General features: G+C 38.2%; 2 protein-coding genes across 2 annotated transcripts; both read left to right on the forward strand.

The window, feature by feature from the left end:
• Positions 1–1721: 1721 nt before the first annotated feature.
• On the forward strand, positions 1722–8105 carry cyp2ad6 (cytochrome P450, family 2, subfamily AD, polypeptide 6). The gene is made up of 9 exons (XM_067416870.1): positions 1722–1988; positions 2108–2270; positions 2457–2597; positions 4621–4781; positions 4967–5143; positions 6137–6278; positions 6371–6555; positions 6637–6778; positions 7272–8105. The coding sequence occupies exons 1-9, from the start codon at positions 1806–1808 to the stop codon at positions 7445–7447; spliced, it is 1470 nt and encodes a 489-aa protein (XP_067272971.1). The 5' UTR covers positions 1722–1805; the 3' UTR covers positions 7448–8105.
• A 1130-nt stretch (positions 8106–9235) lies between these two features.
• Positions 9236–16971, forward strand: cyp2n13 (cytochrome P450, family 2, subfamily N, polypeptide 13). The gene is made up of 9 exons (XM_067416864.1): positions 9236–9565; positions 10373–10535; positions 11391–11543; positions 11665–11825; positions 12875–13051; positions 13152–13293; positions 13371–13558; positions 14222–14363; positions 15911–16971. The coding sequence occupies exons 1-9, from the start codon at positions 9374–9376 to the stop codon at positions 16084–16086; spliced, it is 1494 nt and encodes a 497-aa protein (XP_067272965.1). The 5' UTR covers positions 9236–9373; the 3' UTR covers positions 16087–16971.
• Positions 16972–17524: the final 553 nt, after the last annotated feature.

The following is a 17524-nucleotide window of genomic DNA, read 5'->3' on the forward strand; positions in this document are numbered from 1 at the left end:
CTCAGAGAAAATGAACAGTCATAGTAAATTTCCACACATGTCAGTTAATCTGATGCACGTGTAGATTTAAGCTTTTCACCCCGGAATTAGGCCCGTAGTGACCTTCCAGATCTGAAGCAGTCGCTAACTTGCCCAGAACAACGAGTCCACCCATCTCTTAGGATGTCCATTCTCAACACTGATCTGTAACACAGAATATTGCGCACATACAAAGATGCACATTCTCTCCAAGGTTGGAGCTGATTAAGCTCCAGTTCTGACCAGAAACTTGCGAAGGCATTCGGCTCCCTTGAACTTTGCGACCTTTTGCCACATTTCAGGCTTACTGTAATTTTTTGTGAAGAATCAACAACAAGTGGGACACAATCATGAAGTGGAACGAAATTTATTGGATATTTCAAACTTTTATAAAAGATCTAAAACGGAAAATTGGGCATGCAAAATTATTCGGCCCCCTTAAGTTAATACTTTGTAGCGCCACCTTTTGCTGTGATTACAGCTGTAAGTCGCTTGGGGTATATCTCTATCAGTTTTGCACAACGAGAGACTGAAATGTTTGCCCATTTCTCCTTGCAGAACAGCTCGAGCTCAGTGAGGTTGGATGGAGAGCGTTTGTGAACAGCAGTTTTCAGTTCTTTCCACAGATTCTCGATTGGATTCAGGTCTGGACTTGAACCATTCCATTGTAGATTTTGCTTTATGTTTTGGATCATTGTCTTGTTGGAACACATATCTCCGTCCCAGTCTGAGGTCTTTTGCAGACTCCATCAGGCTTTCTTCCAGAATGCTCCTGTATTTGGCTCCATCCATCTTCCCATCAATTTTAACCATCTTCCCTGTCCCTGCTGAAGAAAAGCAGGCCCAAACCATGATGCTGCCACCACCATGTTTGACAGTGGGGATGGTGTGATCAGGGTATTATCGACCGTGTTCAGAGACAGCACATAACAAACTCCCTTTTAGATTCAGTGTGTGTGCTTGTTTTTTTTAAAGGATAAATGTCCCTGTCTGACTACTGGTGTGCAAGAGGTCCACATTTAACGGGTTTGTTTGTTCAATCAACTCAAACTATTGAATTGAATGATTTGTATTCATCTTATGCAATGTTAAAAAAGTGTTATAGGTAAAGTTAGAACGTGAAAATGGAGCAGTATTAGGCCTACACTACATATCACAGTGAATAAAAGGAAAAGAGCAAAACAAGGGTGTTTTATTACTTCTCCCAACCCTCTCAACTACTTCAGAAACAAAGGCTCCGGATTCCAGTAAAGGCATTCATATGTGGCATTACACCACGTATTATGTACATAGACTGTGCTATTAATCATCAAGAACTGTCTTACTAAAACACTTTTGCAATGATTGCACAGATGTTCATATCTGCTGTTGTGTGTGTGTGTGGTTTATCTCTTAGTTCAACTGTATAATTCAGCCATTATTTATGACCTGGTGAAGATTATGTTGCAATGAGTTGTAGTTCACAGGGAGGCTGGACTGGGGGCTGGTGTTTTTGTTGGAAACTATAGTATAAACTACAGACATTGCATAACATAGTTACATAACAGCTCCTGATCTGTTCATATGCCCCCTTGCTGCGGACAGAGACCCATTTTAACTTTTTTCTGTTCTCTTAGATAAAAACTGCATGTGAACTCTCTCTCTCTCTCTCTCTCTCTCTCTCTCTCTCTCTCTCTCTCTCTCTCTCTCTCTCTCTCTCTCTCTCTCTCTCTCTCACACACACACACCCTTTCTGCAACAGCTGAAATAAGTTTACTTACAGGGGTTTGCTGTCCAAGGACTCAGCCATGATTGTATACTCTTTATACGAGTGCATGGGTTTTAAAAGCTGCTTGTTTTTGATTTGTTTGCTGCTGCTGCTTATAGATATAATCAGAAATAAAAATCCAGCAAATTTTCCACCAGGACCCTGGCCGCTACCCATCCTAGGAAATGTCTTCACTGACGTTAACTATAAAACTGTGGACCAGGTGAGGCACTCTTGAATTAACACTGAAATAATCATATAACTAAGATTTAAGGGAATACAGATTGCGATGATGTTTGTATTTGAACATGTGTTCCTTGTTTAATCTATTACTTATTTCAGCTGATTGAGAAGTATGGGAACATCTTCAGCCTCAGAAATGGATATAATAAAACAGTGTACGTGTCTGGGTTTAAAATGGTTAAGGATGTGTTGATCACTCAAGGGGAAAACTTTATCGACCACCATGTTCCTCCTTTATTTGACACACTTTATAAAGGCAGAGGTAGGTGTATATTAGCTACTATATGAAATTACCAATAAGCAGACCAATGTAATTACTATATAATATTTTCATTCAGTTTTTATCGCAGATTAGCAAAGTAAAAATCAGTTATCTTTACTGATTGTACACCAGGTCTAAACACAATTTTCCTCCATTGTTTTTAACGCTGACCCCTGACTGAGAAAGGCATCTCCTTTAACAATGGCTACTCATGGAGGAAGCAACAGCAGTTTGCCATGAGTCACCTGAAAAAGGGGAGGAAGACTATAGAAGAACATATTCAACAAGAGTGCTACTTCCTGTGTGGAGCCTTTAAAGAAGAGCAGGGTAAGTGCCGTACACTCTTAGATATAAAGCATCTATATGAAGAACCCTTAAAGGGGTACTTCAGCGCTGCAAAGATGAATCTGTATTTAAACTGGGTCATTAATGTAGGAGAAATGTGAAATTATTTTTGAAAAGTGGTGTTTTATAGAAAATGTATTTTTGTCTCATGAGGATGAAAGACTACAATTCCCAGAATGCTTCGCTGCCCCCATTCCCAAAGCCACCCTAGTGGATTACTGTGACTGAGAACAGTAGGAGAACAGACACTACAATTAAATACTGAACGTGTCTGTTCAATATAATGAGTGAGTTGCCACTTGAGTCTCACAGCACTAACTCAGATTAGGAGTCAGATTACATTTAACGTCATAAATGAGCTAATGAGCTCTCGTGATGAGAGCTGAGGTAATCGCAACCACACTCGCGGCATACATTCACAACGCCAGTTCAGTCTTTCATAGGAATTAATTTGAGAAGTTAAAACACTAACATTGCTCAGCATAGGTCCGTTTAAGTGAATGCCTGTAGCTGCTGAACTGAGCTGATCTCCATCCCTCATGCGCGGGTTCAAAACATGCGGAAATGTCTCCCTCTGCTGGCTGTAGTCTTTAGCCTTTGGGCAAACATTCCTCCTATAATGCAAATATCGTCAATTTGCGTCACGGGAGGAATTTTTCCTGAAATAAAATGCATAAATCTCTTGTCTCAGGGGGATATGAGGGGGGAAGCACAATCATTTGAATATACTCCAGGGTTTCTACTGATACAAAGCCATATGCTAATCGCTGAAGTAACATCCATGGAACTTTTCCATTGCACAGAAGGTTCTTTGTAGTGGAAAAGGGTTCTTTAGACTATTAATTTTTTTTTGTGTGTGTGTGTGTGTTTTGCAGTAATACACAATATTAGGCACAATATGTAATTTTCGCCCCTAGAGTTTGCTTATTTTAAATAAAGACGTAGCTTGATGACTCATTGATTTTGTGGAATCATGAGAGTTGTCCTCTGAAGGCGAAAAGTGGAAAAGAGTCAGACGGGAACGCAGCGCTGCTTTATCATATCACACACATCTGAGTGTGCTGAGAGTGATGTTATAATGCTACTATGTGTGTTCACTCTGCGCTACTATGAGACACTTGTTCACACTGCAGTGAGAGATGGATATTAGGTGGTAAAACATGGTACTCTGTGCGGTAAATCAAGAACACCAGATTTAAACAATAAGACTAACTGTGTTGAGCTGGAGAACAATCATTAGTTTCTGTCCATCAATGATCCAAACAGTTGCTCTCCTGTCTAATAAAACACATCAGATATTAAAGCAGCTTTAGTGTTTCCATGGTTTCTACAAAATCAAACCGGAAATTGAGGACCGGAACGTTGGTATGATGTCATTGGTGACAGTCACGGTTTCATGTCCTGGTTAAAATTACTTATTTCTCTGGATTTAAACATTTGGAATAATGCAAGTACACAACACAAGTCAACAAAATATATAACACTTTTCTAATGGTTTTTAGATATTTTAATCCAAAAATCTTACATATTGTGCCTTACAAGCTTCTTTAGGGAATCCTAAATTGTTCTTCTATGGCATTGCTGTACAAACTCCTTTATGAACCTGTATTTTTATTAGTGTAATGAAACTTTTATGTATGTAGAATAGCAGTTTTCAGGGCATTTGGAGTTTCATATATTAATAAGAACAAGAATTAGGTCAGGTGAGAACTTTCAAACCATGGACATATAAAAGTAGATTTGTTTTCAAGCGCTATTACTCATTGCATGTCAATAATGCGCAGTTGTATGCATGGTTACAAAAATTGGGCTGCACCTTAGTGTTACATGAGGACGTTGTGTGTGGACATCCACGGACACTCCTAATGGCGAAAATTACGACCGGCCGAAGTAGGATATACTTTGGCTTAACACACCAACACTACACAGAAATGTTCTGTAATGTCTTTAAAATATGTAGTAAATGTGAATATCATTCTGTGAATGTCTTTACTCTGACACACAGGCTGCCCTTTCGACCCTTGGGTCAAAATAAACAATGCAGTGGCCAATGTTATCGGTAGCCTGGTGTTCGGCCATCGACACGAGTATGATGACGCTGATTTCCAGAAGCGTCTACAAATGAGTGCAGAGTCAGTGTTTCTTACAGGATCTATGTGGGCCCAGGTAGAGTCTACTGAAAATACTGCTTTTCTAAAAAACAAAAAAAACAAAAAAACCTTTTTGTTACTGTACGCATTTAAAGCATTTTATAACTGGGGGAACATTTTTTTCAATGCTTGGAACACAATATCACCATAGAGATTACTCCTCATTTTATCATGATGTCCTGTTTTTTTTTTTTTTTTTAGCTGTATGATGCCTTCCCGGGAATAATGAAGTGGTTGCCAGGACCTCATCATACGATAATCTCAAACTATCAAGAGTTAGCGAACTTCCTGGAAAAGAAAATCGAGCAACACAGACCAGACTGGGACAGCAACAATCCTAGAGACTATATTGATGCCTACCTGACTGAAACTGAGATGGTAAAAACATGCCAAGAAATAAATAAGGGTTCTGCAGCAATAATTGATAATGTAGGGGAGACTGGGGCAAGATGAGCCAGGGGGTAAGTGGACCCACCCCCTTTATCTTGGCAACTGTACTCTTTTATTGTCATGTGATCATATTTTTAGTACCACTCGTCATTTTTTTTTTAAATATGAAGCACATTGGAGCAGTGGGAGGCACCCATTTACTTTAAAACAGTTTTTGGCTTGTCAAAGTAACATTTTAGCATAACCCATGCATCAAAGCAAATTTGTCCAGGTCTAAAATATTTATGATCAATATTGGTGATTTAGTGATGGTTTAAAAACCATGCAAATCATTTAGCTAAATGTTAGCTTGAAATGGTAAAATAGCTAGTTTAGTCAAAAATAGTAACTATGGGGCAAAGTGAGCCAAATGCTGTGGGATAAATTAATTTGACTCTTTAGTCTGTTTTTAGGAAGACTACAATTTTGTTGTTCAACATAATTTCAGAAATACAAACAGTCAAAGAAACTGAAATTTCAACGTAATTTGGTTTTATGTGGTTTTATGTTAGCTTTAAGGGAAAAGACTATTTGTAAAAGGAAATTTGATTATTGAAGGTGTTTTTGAAAGAGGTAAATTATCTTTTCATTTTCACTTGGGTCTGAATCAGATTAAAATAGATGTTTTGTTTGATGCAGCTTGTCCACTAACTCGGCTCAATTTACCCCTAAACCGGGGTTAATTGAGCCACATAAACACTTTTTTTAAATAAGAAGCCATATTTTAAGAAACCTTTGTCACAGATGTATTCCAATATTTTAAAACAATAGGAAACATCTTGACATAACTTTAGATACTTCCATTACTTCCGCCTTATTTTCTCTTAACTTGAGGACCACATAAGTAAAATCTTACCCCACTCTCCCCTACTCATGTATGTTCTTGAATAAATGTATTCACTAAGTAATTTATTCATGTTCTCGTGCTTCATTTGGCCATAGAGGAAGAATGACAGCGATGCGGGGTTTAATATTGGCAGTCTGGTGTGGAACATGGTGGACTTGTTTGAGGGTGGAACGGAAACAACTACCATCACACTCCGATGGGTTCTGCTTTTCCTGATCAAGTACCCCGACATTCAAAGTACAATAATATTAACATGAACAGTAATAAAGGAAAGAAGCAGCCGTGTTACCAAATGGTTTCTCAACAATGTTCTTAACGTGTTTCTTTAGAGAAGGTGAGAGCAGAGATTGAGCAGGTGATCGGCTCCCGTCCACCTACTATGACCGATAAGGCAAACATGCCTTACACCAATGCTTTCATTCATGAGGTTCTCAGGAAAGCAAACATTGTGCCTATTAATATGTCTAGAGTTGCGAGGAAGGACACAACTCTTGGTGGCTACTTGATACCAAAGGTAAAAGCAGATTAGTGTGCAAATTTTTTTAATGTTTAAATATTTAGATACTACATCTTTTCCTTTCTGTGCTGAATTAAGGGGACTGTGATGATCACTAATCTGACATCCGTACTGTATGACAAACATGAATGGGAGACACCAGACACCTTTAATCCTGGACACTTTCTAGACTCTGAGGGCCAGTTCTGCAGGAGAAATGCCTTTTTCGCCTTCTCAGCAGGTATAGTTTATCTATTGCTTCCAAAAAAAAAAGTCTCCAATTGAAAATGTTCTAGTGACTGATCATATATATATTTTTCCAGTGGGCCAAATTGAAATTCTGTGAATTGATGCAATTTAATTCACGGAAATTCAATTTGGCCAACTGAAAAATTTAGATGTGATCTGTCACAAAATGCATAATTGGAGACCTGATTTTTTTTTACAGTGTATATCAGGGCTATTCAAATCTTACTGGGCCAATGCACTGCAGAGTTTAGCTTTAACCCTAATCAAACACACCTGAACATGCTAATCAATGTCTTCAGGATCACTAGAAAATCACAGTTGGCTGTGTTTGTTTTGGGTTGGAGCTAAACTTTGCAACGCATTGGCCCTCTGGGGTAAGATTTGAATCGCCCTGGTGTATATCTTCTGCTGCATTTATCTATTAAAAACAAATTCTTTCAGCCAAGTAACCTTGATGCATTAGTTCACCTGTGATATATTGACAGGCAAAAGGCAGTGTCCAGGAGAAAACCTAGCACACATGGAGCTGTTCATCTTCCTCAGCATGCTCCTCCAGACCTTCAGTTTCAGCCCTCCTTCTGGTGAGGAGCCCAGTTTGGAGAGCCAGATGGGCTTCACACAAGCACCTCTGCCGTACAAGCTCTGCGCTCACACCAGATGAAGGAGCGAGGATGGAGTGTGTGCAGTATGGCAACTTATCTGCAGGAAAAATCGCCCACAGAATCCTTTTATTAATGGTTACACTCTGGGACTTTTACAAACTAATGAATGTACAAGCTTATTTAAAGTATAGTATGATATCTAAGAATTCCCGTCTCACCATTACACAGATTATGATCGGCATAAACACAGGAAATGTGCCCCAGCCTCAAAAACTCACCTCCAGTCTACACATGTGAAGAATTTGTTATAAATAGCTACATTTGGTAAAAACTGTTAACCTTTTTTTTAGTTACATACTTCTCTTTATGCATTATTAATGGCCCTTCAACAGCTGCTGTAATGTATAAACTGTAAATCAATATGAATATGAGCTTGGCCAACCCAATCTCATGGCAATTCGTACATATTTTAAGAGGTGGCTAATTCGTACGAATTTGTACAACCTCACTCGTACTAAGTCGTACGTATTTGACAATTTGCCAAATACTGGGGTCAAAATTGTACTGGGGTGACTGGGGTTTAGACAAAACATGTAAATTTGTACAAACTAGCCAGCTCATAGAGTATGTACAAATTGGTCGTGAGATAGCGTTGGCTTGCTAGCCTTGTCATCGTTTTAAAATTGTGTGTGTGTGTGTGTATATATATATATATATATATATATATATATATATATATATATATATATATAGGCCTACATATATTAGTGCTGGGCAATCAATTAAATAAACCAAAATTCCAAAATAAAAGTTTGTGTTTACATAATATATGTGTGTGTACAGTGTATAAATATTAAGTATATAAATATGAAGGTATATATTAAAGAAAAATCTGTTATATTTAAATATACACAAAGTTTGGAGGTCTGTAGCTATTGACTTAAGTTGGTGACCTTTGCACACTGTGCCCTCAGCATGCGCTGACCCCGCTCTGTGATTTTACGTGGCCTATATTTACAAGCACGCACGCACTCACTCACACGCACACAAACACTCACACACACATATTTATATATATACAGATGTTTGTGCGCATGCATTTGCATGTTTTACATCTGATAAAACATTTATAACACTTGTGTTTATTGAACTCATTAACATCTTATTATTTATAACCCCGAGCACCTGTATTGAAGAACTGAGGCGGTGTGTGTCTTTTTGTTTTTGCTATACTTGTATGAATCTTCTTCTCAAGCTTAGACATGTAACCATTGCCTGAGTGACCATTAGTAAACTTTATTTATCAATTTACAAGCAATATAACAATTAAATCTAAGGAAAGTGCTGAATCATTTAACATCAGGTTATATCTGCTCCAGGGCTCCCTTGCAAAAGAGATTTGAATATCTCAATGGGACTTCACCTGGTTAAATAGAGGAATAACTAAAAAATATATATATATGACCTTATCCCCCATTCAAATAAGCTAACAATGTTTCTGATAAATGAATTCAACATTATTCATTACAAATAGAGTGTCAGTAAAACAAAAGTGCAATGAACAGACTCCAACATTTTAAATTCAAAGCCTTCATGTGTTTTACACTGACAGTTTTTGTCTGTTTTTCACACTGGATAAACCAAAGAGGAAATATAGCACTGGATGAATTAGTGGGGAGGACTCAATCATTATAATATGGTAGTCAACCTCGGTTAAAAATAAACATGCATCTAATAGTCCACCTCACTCGAGTCGAGATGCAGGGAATAACTCAATCTGAGGAAGACTTTTCATTGAAATCTATGAACATAATAGTAATAGAACATCATTTGACATTGGCACATCTCTCGCACAACTCTAATCCATCAAGATCTTGTGTAACTTTCGAGTCCGCTCAGTGAGGGGAGTGTCGGGCTGAACAGACGGACAAAGATCGCCAGTTCTTCAAATTCTACTAACCTCACATTATCCTTCTTTGCCTGTCATGGCGTTAACTGCAATTTTTGAGATTCTTGATTTGAAGGGAATATTACTCTTCGTGGTGGCTTTTCTTTTGGTGGCAGATTACCTGAAGAACAGAAACCCACCGAATTACCCACCAAGTCCTTTCTCTCTGCCATTCGTAGGAAACATCTTCAGCATTGACTCCAAAGAGCCACATACATATCTGACAAAGGTGAGCTGAAAATATACCAAATTATGGGTCGATAGTACAGGAAACAAGTATTTATTCATTTAGAAAAAAAAAGTTTATCCTACTCATACAGACATTGCATTATGGACTATGACATGGGCGTCGGAAGCAAAAAAACAAAAACAAAAAAACATGTGGGTGCGTCGTCAATGAGATATTTTTTATTGGAGTAATGTTAGATATAATTTACAACAAGTGTATGACACCAATAATGGTGTAGGGGTAAGACGCATGGCATCAACTTCTGACGCAAATCGACCATGAGTTTAAATCCGCCTTTTGCCAAATTAGCTCTACTCCCTTTGTCCCATCACAATTCAGACCGGAAAGGCATTTTTTTTCACAAAAAAAAAATTGAATAGTGAAAATAAAGCGCCTAAAGTGTTTATTATTAATGTGTATCGGTTAGGGGTAGTTAAACAGACTGAATCAGAGATAAAAGTTAATGGGTCCGAAATTGGTCTTAAAGTGGGCGAGTCTTGTCCCACCCATAATTAGTGTTTCCGATGCCCATGATGACTTGATATGAATTGGTTATTTGATAGTGGATATCACATTATTAACTCTGATATCCTCTCTCTCTCTCTCTCTCTCTCTCTCTCTCTCTCTCTCTCTCTCGTAATAAGTAATAGCCTATGCATATATATATATAATTATAGTTGATAAGGAAAACTGAATAATATGGTTCATGTCTGGACCGTGCTGTAGTTTGCAGACAAACCCCCCCATATGATTTGCATTAGTTTCAGTCACATGGCTCATGCTTCTGAAACATTGTTTTCCTCACAGCTAGGCCAAGCCTACAACAATATCTTCAGTCTGCGATTAGGAAGAGACAAAGTGGTTTTCATTACTGGTTATAAAATGGTAAAGGAGGCCCTGGTGACTCAAGCTGAAAACTTTGTGGACCGGCCCTACAGTCCAGTGCTCGAACGAGTCTATTCGGGCAATGGTAGGTTACATGGTTGACCCATCAGGGGAAGAAAAAAAAAACCCATCCAAGACAGATTCCTTAAATTGTGAAACCAAAAGAGAACCATTTTGTTGTAATTGCTTCCCCCTAAATTGTAGGACTGCCAGAGAGATCGAGTGTATTTTCTGCATTCAGATTTAGCATTTTCCTTCAGGTCAGTCCTATGGTCATAATAAAAAATCAGTTTGAATGTCCGCTGCGATATCTTGTGCTTTTAACAGTAAAGGGGTTTTCCCTGTCCTGACAGTGACAGTGCTCATTTGTCAGTTGCGTCTTGTTCCATGTTCACAAGTTTAAGTCCTTTCAATATAAAAGTCTTCTCTTAAAGACAGTAGTTGCCGCCATTGAATGGCGTAATGTAACTTCTGTTCCTGGTCACGGTCAGGGACTATTTTTTCCAGTGGAAGGAAGGCTGTTAGTGACTTTACTTCATGAGTTGCATTGATAGATATATTTCAACTTTATTATTTGTTTTGTCTGGTAACCATTTTATAAAAGCAGTAAGCCCCAAGAAGACATGGTTTAATGTGAATTTTATAACAGCTAATGGAGTTTTAGGCCAAAAGCCCCTTATCGATTTTAAATTCACTGTAAACCCCAGCTTCTTGGGGCTTACTGCTTTATTCTATTATTAAAATTGGTCTTTTAAACAGTATTTAGCAGAGTTAAAAAGAAAGCTCATAAAGTCTCACATAAAATGAATAGAAAACAACTCAGCCTAAATAATATTTAGATCGACCCCCATGATTACAATCAATATTTTCACTGATTTGCTGAAAAAAAGAGAAATGTTTAGATCCCTGAAACTTATGTTGATTAATCGTGCCCCTGCAGCTGGACTCTTCTTCAGTAATGGTGAGATGTGGAAGAAGCAACGGCATTTTGCCCTGTCAACACTGAAGAACTTTGGTTTGGGAAAGAAAACAATGGAGCTGGCCATTTGCGAAGAGAGCCACTTCCTGCTGGATGAGATAGATGGTCAGAAAGGTACATGATACCTAATATGCATGTATATAAGCATGTCTTAAATAAAGACGAGTAGAAGTCTACATAACAGCATCAGTTCAAGGTAAATAATGAGAACTCATTTCATTTTTGTTGTTTTCAGGAGCTGCATTTGACCCAACAATCCTGTTCAACAATGCTGTTTCCAATATCATCTGCCAAATGGTGTTCGGTCAGAGATTTGATTATGCGGACCACCAATTCAGGACAATGCTAAAATATATTTCTAAAAGCATTCAAATAGAGGGCTCTATTTGGGGGCAGGTAAATTAATTATTTTTCTTTCTGATGATTGTCCTTAATTTATGGCAGCGTGTTCATCAGAATTACGAAGTTTAGATATAAGCTCTACAGAGCACCTATGGTGATGGAAAACAACTAAAAAAATTCAATGCAATCGCATTATGAAATTGTCTCTCATTTTGGCCACAATTACATTTACATTTTACATTTACATTTTACATTTATGCATTTGGCAGATGCTTTTATCCAAAGCGACTTACATTGCATTCAAGGTACACATTTCACATTTTTGTCAATTCTTGCTCTCCCTGGGAATCGAACCCATGACCTTGGCGTTGCTAGTGCCATGCTCTACTGTTTGAGCTACAGGAAAGCCCTCAATTATTGGTAACCCAATTATTGCAACATCCTTCCCCCAAGATCACAGCTCTGAGTCTTCTTCTGTAAGGCCTGATGAGTTTGGAGATCAGAGCCCATTCCTTCATCCAGAATCTCTCCAGATCCTTCAGATTCCAGCTCTTCTCTTCAGCTCATCACTCATTTTCTATTGGGTTCAGCTCAGGAACTGGGACGGCCATGGCAGAAGCTTCATTTTGTGCTCAGTCACACATTTTTGTGTTGATTTTGATGGAAGAGCCAACCACGTCCCATTATCAGATAAGCGAGGAGGATTTTTCTTCAAACCCTCCCAAACAATATGTGGTGATGTTGGGGCTGTTTGATACATAAGTCTTTCTGAGCCCGAGACTCAACTAATCTCTGCACTTCTCCAGCTGTGATCTCGGAGAGTCTTTGTCCACTCAAACTCTCCTCCTCTCGTGCATTAGGACGATATAGACACTCGTCCTCTTCCAGGCAGATTCAGAACATCTTTAGTTGATTGAACTTCTCAATTATTGCCCTGATGCTGGAAATGGGGATTTTCAATGCTTTAGCTGTTTTCTTACAGACACTTTCTATTTTATGAAGCTCAACAATCGTTAGCTTTATTGCAATATTTACTATATTCTGTGGTTTTACTCATTTTGAGGGAATTTGGACTTTGTGTTTCCTCATATTTATATTTTCAGCTCTATGAAGCATTTCCAGGCATTATGAAGTTCCTTCCAGGGCAGCACAATGAAATGTTCAATAACTACAAATTACTACAAGACTTTGTAAGAGAGATTGTTATTGAACACAAGGCCAAACTGGACCCCTCAGAACCTCTGGACTACGTCGACAGCTTCCTTATTGAGATGATGGAGGTACTATAAAACAAAACTATGAAAATGACAGGATGAGCCCGTTTAACAATTTAGTTCTATGAATACAGCAACTTATTTTACTTCTTCAATCCCTGACCAGAAGCCACATGAAAAAGCAGATGGTTTTGATGAACAGAACCTCGTTCCATGTGTTCTAGACCTGTTTCTGGCCGGGAGTGAAACCACAACCACCACATTGTGTTGGGGTCTCATATACCTCGTCACTTACCCAGAAGTACAAGGTAAAAAAAACACATTCTTTAAACAATCAATGCATACATGTAATATGGAACTGACATTTGAATGGTGTTATTCGTAGAAAAAGTCCAAGAGGAGATAGACAGAGTGATTGGACACTCACGGGAGCCGAGTATAGCCGATAAGGCCAACATGCCCTTCACTGAGGCGGTCATCCATGAGATCCTGAGATTTGGAGATGTTGTACCATTGAATGGCTTACGAGTGGCATACAAAGACACAAACCTTGGAGAGTGCTTCATCCCAAAGGTGAGTGATACGTTATTTAGCTAACATTAAAGTCATGCAAATCTTCATATTGAAAATATTACATCAACTCCAAAAGAGTTTAGAGCGTTAGTTCACCCCAAAATGAAATTTCTGTCATTAATGCCTCACCCGCCTGTCGTTCCACACCCATAAGACTTTGTTCATTTTCGGGACACAAATGAAGATATTTTTGATGAAATCTGACAGCTTTCTGTCCCCTCCATAGTCAGCAATCTAATCAACACTGTCAAGGTCCAGAAAGGTAGTAAAGACATCGTTACAATAGTCCATGTGACTCCAGTGGTTCAACCTTAATGCTATGAAGCAACGAGAATACTTTTTGTGCGTAAATAACTTTATTCAGCACACTTCTGTGTCAGTCTCTGACACTATTCACGTTGTTTCACTTCTACGTCAGAACTGTAATCCAGCGTGTCAGAAAGCTCTCAGATTTCATCAACAATATCTTAATTTGTGTTCTAAAGATGAACGAAAGTCTTACGGGTTTGGAATGACATGAGGGTGAGGAATTAATGATAGAAATTCATTTTTGGGTGAACTAACTCTTTAATGTGGCTGGTTGACAAACATTTTTTACTTTGAAAGATCAATGATGTCAACTGTCACAATAATGAACTCTTTCTTAATAATATTTTCAACCAGGGTACAGCAATTTTACCCATACTGCACTCTGTTCTCTTTGATGAGAACGAATGGGAGACACCCTACAAGTTCAATCCTGGGCACTTCTTAGACAAAGAGGGCAAGTTTGTGAGGCGGGACGCATTCATGCCCTTTTCTGCAGGTAAAGTCAGAAAAAACACACACAAAAAAGGACTCCACATTGAATCATTCACAATACAGTTCAAAGGTTTGGAGTCATTTTTAAAACAAAAAATACGTTTTTTTATTCAACAAGGATGCATTAAATTGATCAAAAGTGACAGTAAAGACACGGGGCCCTAACATACACCCGACACAATGTGCCGCAAGTGTTTTTTGCTAGTTTTTGCCTGACGCAGTTATCATTTTCACGTCCAGCATCACGTTGTTTAAATAGCAAATGCACTCACGCCATCTGTTCGCACATAGGTTGCTCGTCTGAAAACCAGGTGTGTTCAGGTGCATTGTTGGCGTGTTGATATTTTGAGAAACTAAAAACGAGTGCACCATTGACCAACAAAAACCTGCTCTAAAGTCAATAGGGCAGTATTTTTTGTATTATTGAAAGGGATATTCCACCGTTTTTTCATATTAAACTGTTATTCCCTTATATAAAGCGAGTTGGCGCATACCTCTCTCGTCTGACGCGCGGTGACGATCTGATAGCATCTCCCCCCAATTGACTGAAATGAGAGAGGGAGGGGGAGATGTGAGGGAGGATTCTTCAGCCGGGACTTTTTACTGCGCCGAGTCGAAGTACTCTCAGAAGTGTTATTCTGCCATACAATATAGTTCTTCATTTTAATCCGCTTAGAAAAGCGCCACGTTTTATTTTATGTCACCATACTTGATCGTTCAGCTATTCGTGTAACTGTATTTAAATAGGGGAAACGTGGAGGTGTTTGGTCGCTTCTAACTTGATCTCTGTTTGGTTCCATAGTGAATGAACTGGGCTTAGTGAGCTAAGCTAAATGCTATCAGATCATCACCGCACGTCAGAGCGATTAAGAGCACGCACTGAGACGAGAGAGGTGTGCATCAACTCGCTTTATTAAAGGGAATAACAGTTTATTATGAAAAAGCGGTGAAGAATCCCTTTAAAGGACGTGCAGCTGCACACAAACATGCCAAATATTAAAAATAAAAGGATTCCTCTCTGGAGAAGCGTTCAGTCTTTCGACTCGCAAATTCCTCCATGTAAATAGCGAATCTGCCATCGGTGTGAGCACAACTGGCTTTTAAAGGGAATGGGAGATGATACTCTGATTGGTTTATTGACGCTCATATTGTTAAAATAGTAAAAAATATTGTTATAAATATATATATTTCAAATAAAATCTGTTCTTTTGAACTTTCTATTTATCAAAGTATCGTGACACTGAAGACTGGAGTAATGGCTGCTGAAAAGGCTCAGCTTTGCCATCACAATATTACTGTTTTACTGTATTTGAGCAAATAAATGCAGCCATGTTGGGCATAAGAGACTTCTTTCAAAATTTACAAATCTTTTATTTGTTATTAATTATAAAAAAAATGTATTTACAAATCTTACAGACCCCAGCCTTTTGAATGGTAGTGTAAATGAAAGTCAAACCGACAGTCTGTTCATCACACACTTACTAAAATGTATATTTAGGCTGCATTATTTATGTATTTATTATTATTCATTATTCTGTCTCTCTCGCACAGGGAGGAGGGTCTGTCTGGGGGAGCAGCTTGCTAGAATAGAGCTCTTCTTATTCTTTGTGAGTTTGTTCAGAAAATTTCGATTTTCAGCCGCAGAGGGTGAGAAACTCAACCTCGATGGAGTGATAGGAGTAGCACGCACCCCACACCCCTTCAAGATCCGAGCAACAGCACGCTGATCAAATCATATTCACTTTGAAAATACTATTATATGAATAAATCAAGATTAGAAAGAATTAAATTATATACATTTCTCTTAAAGTACCCCTGTAGTCAATCATTTATCCCTTAAAACTCATCTTTGGACACCAAAACTACATATTTAGACTTTTTTTTTCCCCTGTTAAAAAAATTCTGCATGCCTTAAAAAAACTTGAAACTCTACACCCTTGCTTCATTTAGTATACTTGGAGCCATAAATATGCGAATGAGCCCCGCCTCCACTCACTCACTCAGCTCAGAGATCCATTCGCTCAACTTTTACTCAAGTTACTGTAGTAAACGCTGCACAAAGGTATCGCTCTTTACAACATCAGACACAAAACTGTAATTAATATGATTAGCCTTTAGCTCGACAACGTCATCAAACAGGTAATAATGTGTTGCTAAAGTTACACAAACCATGTTCCCATTCGCCACCTCCGTCTCAGCATCCTTAGAAACGCTTTGAACATCACAGAACGTCAGTGGAGAAAGGCATAGACCATAGTTCATCATATAATATACTGTACATCATATTCATAATTCACTGCTATATTGGTAAATGTACACGATTTTTTTACATCAACAGAAAAATATACTTCTCTTGAGAATCGCCAGCTTCAAAAAGTGGTCATAGTTAATGATATGCTAAACCCGCCCACATGTTGATGTGATTGGTTACAAGGTCATTGGTGACGTCAGAAACACCAGTGATTTCAAACTTGTGTTTTTCAGACTGTTTTTGGTTCACCGCAGTTTTAAGAAGGAAATGCTCAGCAATGGTGTTGACTTATGAATTTGCACATGGTTTGTCTGTAAGCATATTAAAAACACCACATACAAACAAAATTAAAAACTTGATTGTCTTATTTCTGACTCACTTAAATGCAAAAGTTCTTGTTTGATTAAAGGATGTGAGAGAAAACAGCTTTAGGTCCCATACATGAAACGTACATAAACATGCTTAGTAATGCCTAGTCTACAAAAACTACCAGAGTAAAGTGCAATGAACAATGTCCTTGCTCCAGGGGAAAAAAACCTAAACACTAAGAGGGAAAAGGTCAAGTTACACATTACAGAATGATTAACGTGTTGGTTTAGATTTCAGATTGTGGTTTTCAGGGGAAGAAGTTCACGTTTTGAACAGATCACGCACAGAGAGAGGGATTAGTCAGCAAATGTAAGCAAGGTTTTGTCATGATGAATCTCATGTCTCAATATGTTTATGTGCTGAATTATATAATATATATATATAAATAAAACTGACAAATGCAATGTAAGTTGCTTTGGATAAAAGTGTCTGCCAAATGCGTAAATGTAAATATAATATAAATTAATGTTACTACTTTTTTTCCTTTAAAAATTGTGTAATTTTAGCATAAGTCTCTCAAAGTGGGATTGCAAAACTAACAATAG

Source organism: Pseudorasbora parva, chromosome 15 (genome assembly GCF_024679245.1).
Source record: "Pseudorasbora parva isolate DD20220531a chromosome 15, ASM2467924v1, whole genome shotgun sequence".
NCBI lineage: Eukaryota > Metazoa > Chordata > Actinopteri > Cypriniformes > Gobionidae > Pseudorasbora > Pseudorasbora parva.